The sequence below is a fragment of the Macrobrachium rosenbergii genome, chromosome 36, assembly GCF_040412425.1.
Source record: "Macrobrachium rosenbergii isolate ZJJX-2024 chromosome 36, ASM4041242v1, whole genome shotgun sequence".
In the NCBI taxonomy this organism is placed as follows: domain Eukaryota; kingdom Metazoa; phylum Arthropoda; class Malacostraca; order Decapoda; family Palaemonidae; genus Macrobrachium; species Macrobrachium rosenbergii.
The window spans coordinates 11,936,932-11,951,598 of record NC_089776.1 but is presented as its reverse complement, the minus strand read 5'-3'; the positions used below and the strand labels follow the sequence as shown (position 1 = coordinate 11,951,598).

Genomic DNA, 14,667 nt, shown 5'->3' with positions numbered 1-14,667 from the left:
AATCACATGACAGGAAAATACAAAATTTCAGGGAAAATTCAATTCCTCCCAATGCACACCCTTCAATTTTTGGTTCCACTGTTAAACAATAGTAATCTAATTGCCAACAGCAGTCTTCAATGGTGAATACATACTGTACATGAACTCTTTTCAGGGTTGCAAAGGTTGCAAGGTATGATTTAATCTTTTTTCTTTACCTACACATTAGATGAATATATCATAAAACAAAACAAACATCACATTTACTAAACACCAAATAATACATATAGCAGTCAAAAAAATTATGAAGCATGTAGACCTGAACTCAGGACCAGAGAGTGGGTTAAATCATTTGAGGAGATATTGACCTTCCCAACAATATATTCAATGGAATCCAAGTGTTTGAAAGATAATTGCCACAGGACAAGTAGTTTTGACTCGAGAATGAGTTTAAATAAACTGACCAGCTAAAGGCATTAATAAAGCAAGGGGTTGTGCTTCCCTACGGTAAAATTATTACACTGTACCATAATCATCTTACTTGTTGTTATGTTGTCATTCAATATATATGAGTTGTTCTTTACAAATGCATGGCCACTTGCATACTGTGAAATGCAAAGCACTGGAGGCACAACTGTCCCATTTTCATAGTCGTACACATAGGAACCTATGGCTTCTTCGCGTATTCTAGAGAACTGAAAATGAAATAAACTAGATTAACAAATTAAATAAAACTGCATATGGACACAATGCTTCAAGATTAGTATTACTACATCTTAAACGCTAAATGACACCTACACACAGCCAACTATTAGTCTACCTGAATACAAAAGTAGCTAGAATTACAGTGTGTAAACATATATGATTTTTTTATCCATGGATCCCTTAGCTTGTGACATCATCATCACCTCCCACTCCATCTCCATCAACTTTAAACAGCTGGCTCTTCAGACAGAAACTCATGACATGACAAATCATGGCTAAACTTACCGTTCTTATCGCATAATCTAAGTAATCAAAGAAATCCGATTTTTTATAAACTGCCAAAGGACCATCTGATGGAGGATAAACCTGAACCTCTCTGCTTGTATCCCAGCCTTGGATGAAGAGATGTGAAAATGAGATCTTAGTGTCCCATAGGTAATTCACATGGTTGTATCGCTGCTGAGCAAAAAGACACAACTGCAATAAAGAAAATGTAAGATATGTATAAGCTCAGAGTCTGGAATGGTAAAATCACACATGAAAATGCTACCTAGATAGTTACACCTTTCAGTATCAAGTTCTACAAGTCATTGTAATCAGAACCATTTATTTCAGGACACCAGAAAATCCATCCAATCCTGAAGTCCTTGGTCTTAGACTCATGCAGTACAATAATTACTTTCTTGCACCCTCATGTAACGAACAGTAAGTTGTAGATCAAAGTTAAACACTGCTACAGGCATGGGTGTCTCTCTCTCTCTCTCTCTCTCTCACACACACACACACACACACACATGCACATATTTCTTTTAGATGCAAGGGTCAGCAGCATAATCATTATCATTGTTACTAAGTAGTTCAACCAGACTACAGCACTGACTCATAAGACTGGCATAAAGGTTTTTAGGAAGAGGTTAAAGATATTGAACACCTACTTGGAGAGAGACCAAGGAAAATGGATAAACAATAAAAGGCTGACAGCTATGGTACATACGGGGGCAACATTAATAAAACATCAAATCAGTATTATAGCCAAGCTACCCAAACATCCCAATACTATAGAATACCCAAACATGTCATCACTAAAGATGTATGAGGCAACACACCTGAGCTGTGATTACTACAATTTTGATAATCTGCAGCAGGAGCTTCCATGGGAAGCGACGTCTCGCATGCCATTTCTCCACTGGATTCATGAAGAAAAATCTGCAACATAAGATAGACAATTTAAGATTAAATTCAAGATTAAATTCAGATTAATAAAACTGTACTTCGTCTACCATCTTCAGTTAGGAGTAACAGTTCCTAAGGAACTAAATGTTTTACTTGCTTAAAACTTTTAAGGTCCATATGCCATGCAATATTTAGAAATTAACTTTAATAACTCTTGTTACCCAGTGTTGCATATGTTGCCTCTGTATGAATGTCTCTTCATATGTGAGTAAATATTTTATGTCACTGTTTTTTTGAGCCATCCACTGTCATCACTGCACCTGACAGTGGTCAACATTTTCTACTTGGGTGATTTTATTTCTGCTATATTTGAGCTTTATTGTAGCTTGACGGAACCCACACAGTATTTGTAGCAAAGTACTGTATTCATGTAAATATGCACAAGAGTGCAATCCTTTTTATCCTACCTTACCCTTTGTCATATCTCACACCACATCATTATGATGAAAAGAGAATTACAGAGCAATGGCTCTATCTTAAATATGAAGACATGAAACATCAACATCAATCCTAATTTTCCTCTAGGCTTACTTCAATCTACGACGCATTCTGTTCGCGGTAATAGAATTAAGACGAGCCGCTGTTGGCTTAGGAGTGGAAGCTCCATCTGAATCACTATCTCCGCTATCACCACTGGACATACCGACGAAAGCATTTCTGGTCTCTTCTGCCTGCGACACTTTGATTTGTGGTAGGCCAGACTTGGATTCTTGTGCCATACGTTCCAGTTCTGGAAGAAATGAAATACATTAGTTTTTGTTTTGCATAATACCATGAAGATACTTTATACAGATCATTTTAAAAACTTAACTTTACACAATCTTCAGTATTAAGCATACACTATGGTACAGTAAACAGACAAGATCAGATAATATGCAACATGAATACCAAAAATAACTGACAAATTACTGAAATACACCTTGAAATTACTAAAATAACCATAAAACCTTTGAGTCTCATTTGTCCAAATGTTTTTGGATGAACAATACACTGTATAAATGATTTTGCAATAAACCTGTTTTTAATTCTTTTCTTTATATCTGCATAAATTTTGGAAAGGTGCTTTGATAATTTAATAACAGACATCAGAAATTTGCACTGATGCTTCAGCACCATACGTCAACAGCCAATGACATATTGGTACATTGTGTCTGAGTTACGTAGAAGTTTCAGTTATGAAGAAAAATAATTAAAATTCAAATACATCAGCTCCCATCACAATTCTAATAAATTAAGATACCTAAGGAACCATATGTTTACATCAAGAGTTTTCTCCCCTTGTCTGTCTGAAGCAAAAATCTAATTGACCAAAAGTAACATAAAATTTGCAGTGTTCTACGAAAAATAAAGAACACAGCATACACTGTATTTTCACTAAATTTTACAGACACTGTATTTCAGTAACTTGTACTACCAGGTTCTTCAAAGGTTTAGTATAGAGGGTAGGAAGGGATAATACAGCACCAACCCAAAATTATACCTATTCTACACAACATGATGCAAGAATCCCATATCCTATACTTCGACCCTGAACACTAAACTATATTAGTAAAACGAAGCAAATCCATCCAAATAACATTTCACCTCAAAGCCCCAGTCATTCATGAATAGCTAACCATTTCTAAAAACAATACTTACTTTACTATAAAAACAACACTTACTTTACTGCCAAAGTGTTGTTTGGTAATACTTATTTCAGTAGGGAATACTAGCAAATGTTTTTGGGACAATGCCACTGGAGTTAATATGTTACAATGCTAAGAATTTTTGTCACATAAACATGTAAATTTTTTATATTAAATACTAAACCACAAATATTGTTTAATTTCCAATTCACTATACCTCAGGAATACCTTAAACCCAACGGGAAACATAATTAACAAGTTTCAATTGCTGTATTATTATTATCATCATCACAATTCAGAAAATGAACCCTACTCATATGGAACAAGCCAACAAGGGCCATTCATCACTTGAAATTCAAGTTTTCAAAAAAATATGGCAGTCAGTTGAAAAAAATTACAGAAGATAATAGCAAATACAGAAATACAGGAAGAAGAGATCAGTTATTTAAAAAGAAAAATAAATTGACAAATAAATAGATAAAAATATAAGTAATTATCAAAATACAAGAATTATTTTAGGGTAGTGATGCATTGCATCTTTGCTTGAACTTTTGTGGTTCCAATTAAAGAGGTATTTCATTCACTTCCTAATAAAAATGCGAGAAGTCTACCTGGCAATGCTACAGGTGTTGCTGCTCATGCATCATAACAGCTGTTATGCTACTCTTAAGAGCCATGTGTGTTTATTATTTAATTTTACATAATTTTTAGATGCTAATTATTTATGTATATACAGCAGCCCCTCTACTTATCAGATATCTCAGGGGTCTCACCTTCTGGTAAGTCGCAAAGACGCATAGGATGCCTCACACTTGAATTTGCAACCAACACCTACCAACAAATAACAGTAATTCTATATGATTTCTAGCATAAATTCAAGAAATTCGTGTGCATAATGCACATCTATAAATGTAGCACAGCATAAAACTTTCTCAGTAATATAGCTGAAAAGTATAGAAGTCCAAAATGTTGAAGGATTACTGTACTGAATGTATATGTTTGTGCCATCCTATTTATATATCTTTAGCTATATTTTAATAGAATTTTCTCTACCTCTCATGGTTTTTTATATTTTTCATGCACACATTCAATTCTGTGGATGCATGCTTTACCAGATAATGATAATTAAAATTAGTTTCAAATGAATGAGTGAAAATAAAAGAACCAATAGCACTCATTTTAAAAATGGTAGCCATTAATGTCATGTATAGGTAGTCTGAAGGTGATTTTTTTTTATTAGGGTCTAAATTTTTAGTTTATCAGCATGTCAGTCAAAAGGATATCAGCCTGAGTTACCCATAATAAACAAAAATTGCTTAGTGACAATATTATGGTAACATACATTCAGAAACAAGGTTCTTTGATAAATATGACCTTATTCATTGCTCTATAAGCTACCGTTCATATACTGTACTGGTTATCAGGAGGCTACAATTAATCATGGAAAATGCACAAAAGAGGTAAAAGGTACCAGGGGAACTGGATCTTTCCTAGATAGTGACCCCCAACAGTTTTAACCTGGTATGTATCCACATTTGCGGCATTTAGTACAAGCCCATTGGGATTACTGTAAAAAAGTAAACACAAGACTGTAAATATCATAAAGATAATGATTCCCGAGAAATATTAGTCCTAGATAATGACCCCCGAAAACTCTTGGGGGTCACTATCTAGGAAAGATCTGAGAAACTAAAGTAAGTCTGACCATAAGGCCTACTGTCACCAAAAATAACAAAACCTAGCATGGCTTGAAATATTTCTGATAACATTTGCACATCAATCTCAGGAAAACAACTTGACTGTCATTAAAACCACCTATGAAATCATGTTCCATTCATATCCTATGAAACTGTTGACTTCTCTACATAATCTGTTAAATATTAATATTCAAAACGAAACAGACTTATTCTAAAGTCTCAAGAGTCTACTCGAGTGCTTCCACTTTGACACAAGGCGATCTCCATCAACTATTGATCAACACCCACCACACATGGATAATATTCAGTCTTGTTTCTTTCAACTAATTCAATCTCACTTAAGATTCTATTCTCACTGCTTTAAATCAGTCCACTTGATAAGATTTCAATCTAGTCAATTATCGCTGACCATAAAAATATATTTCATTCGAAATTCCACATACCTGTGACCTCCAAACTACCAGTAAATTTAGGAAGTTTACAAATTATACTGAGGATTTGGAAAGATGACTGTGTTCAAGGAGTCACACATGTTAATTTTTCCATCTTTAATTTCATAGTCATAAAAATCATCTGTGGCAATTTAGACTCTGAACATTAAAGGGCATAGCAACATTTTTCTTTCAAAGTCTGCAACAAGTTTATTTTTATGGCAAATGTGGAAACCTTTCAAAGCTGAATAATTGTACTATATACACTAGCTATCTGACCATACCTGACAAGAGCAATTTGCGACAAGGTCAAAAAATGCCAGTGACATTATACATTTTCTAGTTATATAATTTCTTTTTTAACCTATCACAATGCATATTCCCGGTGCAAAATAGACATGGTGCCACATTTAGTTCTGAGTTATTAGACAAAGCCCAATGTGGTAAAACTAAGGGATACTGGTATACTTAACTTTAGCTACCACCTAGGTAACTTTTTTGGAATGAAGAATATTTGACTGAAACACTTTGACAGTGGCAGGGATACATCTTAACCTATTGTTCCATAACCTAACACCAGGACCCATACCCCTGCAAAACATCAAATATGGTGTACTGTACTATATCGGAAATAGGGATATAAAATTTAGGCCAAAAGGCCAAGAACTGGGACCTATGGTCATTCAGCGCTGAAAAGAAAATTGCGAGTAAAGGAGGGTTTAAAAGGTGCAACAGGAGGAAAATCTTGCAGTTGCACTACAAAACAAATCTTAAAGAGAGGTTGGGAGGTAAGACAGAAGAAAGAGAACATGAACAGAGGTTAAGCAAAATGAATAAAAGGGGTTGCAGCTTGGGGCCAAAGGGACACTGCAAAAAACCTTAAGTAATGTCTACAGTGCACTGATGGAACTAACTCCCCATGGGGAATAAGGAGTAGCCTACATCAACTAGCCCAGCAGAAGTTAAATTTCCATTCTTTATACTGATGGGATAAACTGAAAACAAACAAGTGTCTACAAAGAAGAGCATAGACTTAGTAATAATGGCATCTTTGTAAAATAACAGCCCAGCCTGACAACTATAACGCTACAGGTGGCATAAGAATAATCCTTGTCATACTGTTACAACTGACATAAAAACAGCCACTTTCTAGTCTTTCCAGAAAAAGACAGGTAGCCCACAGCAATGGCCTCTACTGGTAGCCAAACCTATGGTTGTTTAATGGGCAAAAGCCCTTAAGTGCTGTGGTTTAATGATAGGTAGCTTTCACCATTTTCCTGAAATTGCCTGCAATGTTCAATTCACACAGCAGATGGCTATACAAAGATAACACTTAGCCAATCAATATCAATTTTTTTACTAAAGAATATAAAAAAGTGTATATAGTGCAGTACAGGTGAGATAATTTGAAAAATTTACGGACTGTTATTCATGTTTTTATGTTCATCCCCACTGGGCTGGTACTAAACATGGAGAAAGTTCTGTGGGGAGCCATGTTTAGCGACAGCCATGGGATGAGAGTGAAAATATAAACATAAGATAGTAAACATCCCATCATCGCAGTAAATTTTTCAAATCATCTCGCCTGTACTACCAAAATTTATAGACCCTTTTCTATATTCTTCAGTAAAAAATTAAGATCTTCATGTGGCGATCTCCTTTATATTTACCTTTACCACTTAACAAATACGTTTTAGTCTATTAACTACCTGACCTATTGAGGACAATCTAGCCTAGCATAACCTAAACCAAGCCTTCCTTAGCAAATGAATTCGAACAGTAAAGCTGACATGCATGGCCTACAAGAGGGAGGAACCAGCCTTCAGGATATAAATGCCTGAAAGCCTACACACACACACACACACACACAAACACACCCTCATCACTTTCGTTAACCCCAGACCAGGATCCAGACCGTGCCCTGGCCTTACGTACGCGAGACCCCCCTTCAGGCCCAGGGACCCTGTCTGGTCTCAAGCTCGCGGAAGTTTTTTGAGACTGTCTATTGCTCCGAGACTGTTTATTGAACTGACTGATGATCCCCTCCTCACCATCTTGGGCCCCTGATTCCCGAACGGACACGGTCAGGGGCTCTGCCTGGGCGGCGGCTGCGGCATTTTGGGGGTCGTCCTCCCCCACACTCTCGTCCCTGGAACTGCGACTCCTGTTACACAGGGCGTGATTTGCGGCGTTCATTTTATGAAATTCGCAACGTCTCTTTTATAAACGGAGTCATTAACTGGAGGTACACATTCCGCACTGCACTGGGGAAGTTGTACGGCACACAGTAGACACCACTGAGGACAACGAACAAGGGTAATCAAGACTTCCTCCTCCGACGGACCCAAACATCAACAGCTGACGGACTTATCGTCCGGGCGTTCGTTCCCTCCACCGTTGCGTCTTCACTGACATAAACACACAGACTAGTTGTTTGATCGGATCCAAGCCCAACAACAAAAACAACAACAACAGGTCCTAAATGACGATGATAAGACAAAAGTTCATCTTAAGTAGCGATTACCATTTACACGATAAAACTACGGAGTATATCTCGCTTTTATCATTCCATTATCTGCTCTCGTGGAGGGTTGACGCCTTTTCTCGCTAGCCTTTATTTTATCAATGTACCTTTCATGAGCCGATCTGGAAGGCGAGTTATTCGAGAGTTTATCGTGACAGGGCATCTTTCCTGTAAATCTGTATGTTACATATTGCAAAGACGTTCATTTCTAGATGCTGAGAGCTATCACTAGTGCTTTTTTTTCCTGGTGGGCGTTCGTACTTCTATCGCGTCTTGAACAGTGCAAGGTGTTGCCATTGTACCCCATCAAAATCAGCTGATAAAACACCCAGTCACGTGAAGCATTGAGTCACGTGAATGTCTCACAAGGATTACATTATCATTTGCGACGCGTACTCAACATTTCTCCACAAGTTTTTTTTTTTTTGTGGAGTCGGGTTGGAGGAGAAATTATTACACAAAAATTAGCGAGGATTAATCCAGGAACTGCAAGCAAGAGACAAATGAAAAGCGCATGCATACGTAATTTACCGTCATTACGTGCATTACTACGTTACCAAATAGTTATTTACAGCCTGAGATATCATGTATCTTTCCCAAGTAGATCACTTTTATAAATGAGGTCTTACCTATATCAAGGAACTTATAAAGCCACTTTTGAGGATAGTCCAGACAATATAGTGCGGTTTATAGTTCTCAGTATTCTCTGAAATCATTCTAATGATTATAAGAAATAATGAATTAAATGGTCGCTTGTAAGTGGTGTAGACAAAACGTAACAGGAAATAAAAACGGACAGCGGCCGTCATGACGTAATCATTTCTTCGTCGGAAATCAAAACCAAGGACGCTGGCGAAGTGCTTTCGTTGTTCAGGGCTCACATTTATTATGTTAATGATAAGATAACTGAGTGCGCTTATATCTGGAAGCACTTGAGTTTTGAAACCAGGTGACAATCATATTTTATTAAGGTCATCGAAGGACTGGGAAAATATTGTAAACAAAAAGATATTGTATTTTTCGTTATTGCTAGTGAGATGAGACGTCTAGTTTCATCGATTTTCAAGGCGTTGTTCTTGAATGTCATGAGACTGTGAAGAATGAAGCTGATTCAGTTCCGGAGAGTGAGTTTTGATTGTGGAAGTATACTTCACTGAAGAATTTTACTGGTACTGTCATTATTGTACATAAAATATTATATTTATGTACACGCAGGTATACATCTGTGAACATGTTTATATATATATATATATATATATATATATATATATATATATATATATATATATATATATATATATATACACAGTAAATATATATATATATATATATATATATATATAAATATATATATATGTGTGTGTGTGTGTGTGTGTGTGTGTGTGGTTTTGTGTAGGGTTTTGAGAAGTGAAACAAACGGGTCGTTACAGGTAAAACTCAATTACATCAAACAAGAAAAGAGAAAAGAAAAGAAATAAACGCATAGCACAGATAAACGAGTAAATAAATAAACAGCGTGACAGTTAAAGACACTGTCCTTTTCAGAGAGAGATCGATCAATGCAAGCAAAAGAAACACAGGAAGAACGTTACTGCAGAGCTGACACAGTCAGCAACAGTCTGACGCGCTGACGAGGCTCCTGCGTAAAAGCTTACGACTCGCTACTTTTATGACCCCAGCCAAGGCGGTGATATCAGCTTCAGGTTAGGTTAGTTTGTCTGTTCGACAGCAGCGTGACGTAAAGAGTTCTGGGTAGATTCGTAGGGAAATTCGATTAAAAGTGACCCTCGTGACTGGCTACAAGTGACTAGATTTTGGGAAAGATTCAGATCTGAACAAAGGCCCTTTTTTAAGAACCTTTGTACGAGGAAGGAAGGCAGAGGGCGAAGGAATGACCAGCCTTGGCCGAGGTTTGTGGTCCCCGAACGTCCTTGAGTGTATTATCTGTTTATTTTTGTTATGGGTTTCCTAGTTGTCCGGTTATGAAAAAAATCGAATTAAATAACTTTTTATACGATTTTTCTCTTCTAAAGACAGTTTAGTTAAATGATCACCCTGGGAATGTTTAAAGCTGTACTGTTATCCTCCAGATCGTGTGCTGCTTTGTGACTCATGGGACTAGTTCTGGTAACCTTACACCTATGATGTCAGTAAGCATACGTAAAGTAAGCACACTCCCGTGCGCGCGCAGTGAGTTAAAAATGTATTTTCGTAACATCCAGGATTGCTTTATTATTATTATTATTATTATTATTATTATTATTATTATTATTATTATTGTTGTTGTTGTTGTTGTTGTTGTTGTTGTTCAGAAGATAAGCCCCTATTCACATGGAACAAGCCTACAGGAGCCACTGACTAGATATTCTACCTTCTAAAGAATACGGTGTTCATTTGAAAGAAGTGACAGAAGATAATAGGAAATATAGAAAGAAGAGATCAGCTATTAGAAAAGAAAAAAGGTAAACTAACGAATTAATAGATAAATAGATACAAATAAAAAAAATTATTAAAATACAAGGAGAATTGTTTTAGGCTAGCAATGCATTGCATTTTTTTTAACTTTTAAGGCACAGAACCATTTCGAGACTTGCGTCTGTGGGCAGCATGAGAAAACGTAGTTGCTCGTTTCTTCTCTCTCCCAGTCTTTCTAGCCAGTTCTTTCCAGTTAAGAGACAGGAAGCTTCGCAAATGAACCAGTTGCGACTGAGGAGAATTTTGATCGTAATGCAGATGGGTGGAACGAGGACCTAGCGCGCAATTTGGCTCAGAGCTTGAAGTTCATAGTCAGCATGAACTCGGCAAGTCTTATCACGTAAAAGCATTTGCGGTACTGCGGTTATTATGGCCGCTGTATCGTAGCTGAATTCTGCCTGGGTCATTTCATAGAGATTACATCAAGTAAATAGACCAGTAATATATTTGATAACTTTTATTTTTGCTCTCGTTTTGCGCTTGAGCCAGACCTCTGTACTGAATCTCTTCTTTGAACTTTTGAAAGCCAGTCTTTTTGTTGATATGTTATGTTTATTTGCGTTAATAAATGTGCTTTTAGAGATCTATGCTGGTTCAGGTATTAGAGAAATAAATGCTTCAGAAAATGTTCTATATTTTGTATAAAAGTTTTTCTCAAAACGCCGAGTCATCCTGATTTCAGAGAGCCATAATAATGTAATAAAAAAACAGGTAATATTTATTTGTTTCTCGTTATTTCCGTTATGCAATTATTTGGTAAGATATATATACAGTATATACACCTTTTCATTTTGTTAATCTGCTGGATATATCTTGCATTCTGATGCAACTGCCTGCTTTACTTTCCAACCTTTTTGCATTTATACACGAGTACTTAAATCAGTAGGCGAGTTCTTAACTTTTATGTATTTTCGTAAGTAATGCTTATTTCTTTTATTGTTGGTTGTTTCAGCAAAAATGCTAATGTCTCCCCTGCTTAAAAAAATATTTTTATATCTCAGTTCTCCTGTGACACTTGTCCTTAATATTTTTTCAATGTTGTTTTAGAAAGTGATGAAGCCAAAACTTTGCACACCTCAGTTCCAAGAAGTCAAATTTCCATCTATTTCTGTGTCAGGTACTCAAAAGTTTTCCACGGAGCCAAATATGTTAAAATTTATCCCTCATGTTCCTTGATACCTTTGTGGCATTTGCCCCAGATATAACATACTTAACACAAATGTAAGTGTCTCAATTTTGCAGTGATGTTTATACATTATTCGAACTGATTTCTCAATCAAACTGACTAAAGCAGTTATAATTGGAAGATTTTTTTTTCCATTTCCAGAAAAATGATTTCCATTTATGGGGAAATTTTCTTTCAGTTTCTTGATTCCAGTTTGGTCTGTACTTTAGCCAGCACTCTCTCTCTCTCTCTCTCTCTCTCTCTCTCTCTCTCTCTCTCTCTCGTAATACATTATTCCTTCAGATGCTACGTCGAAGATGCCCTGACACGTATCACTAATTTTCTATGTCGGTCCCAGTGCACGTATTAAGCTTCCCTTTTCCTTCATCAGCAAAAAGGCTGTGGTAAGATTATTGTCAGAGCAAGTAAATTTGGTTATTCCCATTTCCGAGGTGCGTTAAGCCTTACAAAACCTTTTGCCTAAAAAGACTTCCCTTTTCCAGAACTTAGTATTCTGTCAGCAGCGAATTGAATAGTACTCTCGTGTGCGAAGATGTAATGCATTACAACCTTAATGCTATTCTTCTTGCATTTGAATACGTTTTTATCTATTTATCAATTTATTGCTTCTTTTTTAATAAGAGAGATCTCTTTCTGCATTTCCCTTTACCTTCTCCTCTTCCTAATAAACACCATAATATTCTTTGGATGCTTGATTTTCAAGTCAATGGCGCCTGTGGCCTCGTTCCATGAGAATAGGGTCCACCTTCTGAATAATAATAATAATAATAATAATAATAATAATAATAATAATAATAATAATAATAATAATAATAATAATAATAATATTAATAATAATAATAATAATAATAATAATAATAATAATAATAATAATAATAATAATAATAATAATAATAATAATAATAATGTGCAAGCTTTTATGACAGGTATCAAACTACTTTAGGAGATTATTGTTAACCAAGTTTTTTAGTAAAAATGCAATGTAATTAAAACCAGTGTGTACACGTCTCTATTTATACATTTAAAAAAATGAAGGCATCTGATTAGCTGTAAAAATGACAAAGTTATTGTAACTGGGAAATAGAGTTAGTGCTTAATTCAAAGAGAATGATTTACCTGTCACTTTCTAAGAAAGTTAAGACAGAAAGATTTAATTTTGGGAACCGGTGAAAGTTTATGCATATATTGTATGTATATGTATATATATATATATATATATATATATATATATATATATATATATATATATATATATATATATATATATATATATATATATATATATAGTACATATAGTATGTATATACATACACACATACATACATACATAGTATGTATATACATACATACATACATACATATTCGCACGATCATTTACCTGTTGTGTATTATTTCCAACAGCCTCCATTTGTGAATGAACATTTTCTTCGAATTGTTTGCAAGCCAGTTGAATTTCGATCAGTGTATATGTTCTCCATCTTATTATCAACATTCATGTCGTAATAGTTATGAAAGTGAAATGTACTCGCAGCAGCCGTGAATTAGCACAATTAACATGAAATTGATATAATGAATACTATAAGGTACAAGAAACACTCTATTCAAGTCGTTAGGTGAGAAATCGTTGGACAATTAGGAACGCTTAGGAACATTTTATTTCCAGTCCTGTACAACATAAATTTCTAATTTTATCTATTTGTCTATCTACCTGTCTCTTTGCCATGCCTCTCTCTCTCTCTCTCTCTCTCTCTCTCTCTCTCTCTCTCTCTCTCTCTCTCTCTCTATATATATATATATATATATATATATATATATATATATATATATATATATATATATATATAATATTATTAATTCTAATTAGTTTGTTACGAACCAGCCACGTAATGCAAGGGTGATAAGCTATTTATCTATCTACATATCTTTACCATCTCTCTCTCTCTCTCTCTCTCTCTCTCTCTCTCTCTCTCTCTCTTATCATTAATTCTCATCGGTCGGTTACGAACAAGCCAGGTAATGCAAGGATAACGAGCAGTAACCTTGTTAAGACTACAAGTTACGCGCGAATCACCTTCAATATTAATATCTTCTGTCTTTCCTTATACACAACGTCTCGCTAACTTCACTACTTAGCAAAAACTGAAAAAAAGATATTCAAGAAGAAATGAGTGACGTGTTTATCTAAAACCGTCACGACACGGAAAAAAGATTATTCGTGGAAACTGCGAGCTGTAATTTACCAAAAAAAGTAGGTGCTAACCTGATGTTCAGAATATGGGTCTAAAGAATAATCCCCAGAATTAAACAAAGATGGTAATGTTGGTGATAATGATGGTGATGATGATGAGGATAATGATGTTTTCATCTCCGTCACTTTGTTGTGCTTTTCCCGATGGCGTTAGTCTTCTTTTTTTTTTTTTTTTCAAGAAGACGTTACCAAAATTTTAGGGGAATTTCGTGATGTCCTTCTAGAAAGGGTGGTTGCGGTATTCAGGTAACTTGCCCAGATATCGGTTTAGGATTAGACGGTAATCTTGGTGTGATTCATCTTAAGAGAAAGGGTTTAGATGTGGTCGTGGGGGAAACTGTGATGTACTGATGCTTTTATATATAGGATGACTGTGGAACTGCGTGTGATTAAGTAAATAATGGAAGAATTCTCTCTCTCTCTCTCTCTCTCTCTCTCTCTCTCTGCGAACTTCTGTGATTACTAAGTGAATATGGAAGAATTTCACTCTCTCTTTCTGGCCACTGGGAAATTCTGTGATTAGATTACTGAGTGAATATGAAAGAATTAAATCTCTCTCTCTCT

General features: G+C 35.5%; 1 protein-coding gene across 13 annotated transcripts in view; it reads right to left on the bottom strand.

Annotated features, from left to right (window-relative positions):
• Positions 1–14,667, bottom strand: part of LOC136856621 (mucolipin-3-like) — a 54,147-nt gene that overhangs the window by 23,860 nt on the left and 15,620 nt on the right. For 6 of the 13 annotated variants that reach the window (XM_067134565.1, XM_067134561.1, XM_067134564.1 and 3 more), the window contains exons 2-5: positions 2,449–2,647; positions 1,791–1,890; positions 970–1,161; positions 521–674 (exon numbers count right to left, since the gene is read on the bottom strand). In XM_067134565.1, the coding sequence (XP_066990666.1) occupies positions 521–674; positions 970–1,161; positions 1,791–1,890; positions 2,449–2,647 (645 nt within the window). The other 7 variants (XM_067134562.1, XM_067134557.1, XM_067134560.1 and 4 more) reach the window with 4 other exon arrangements.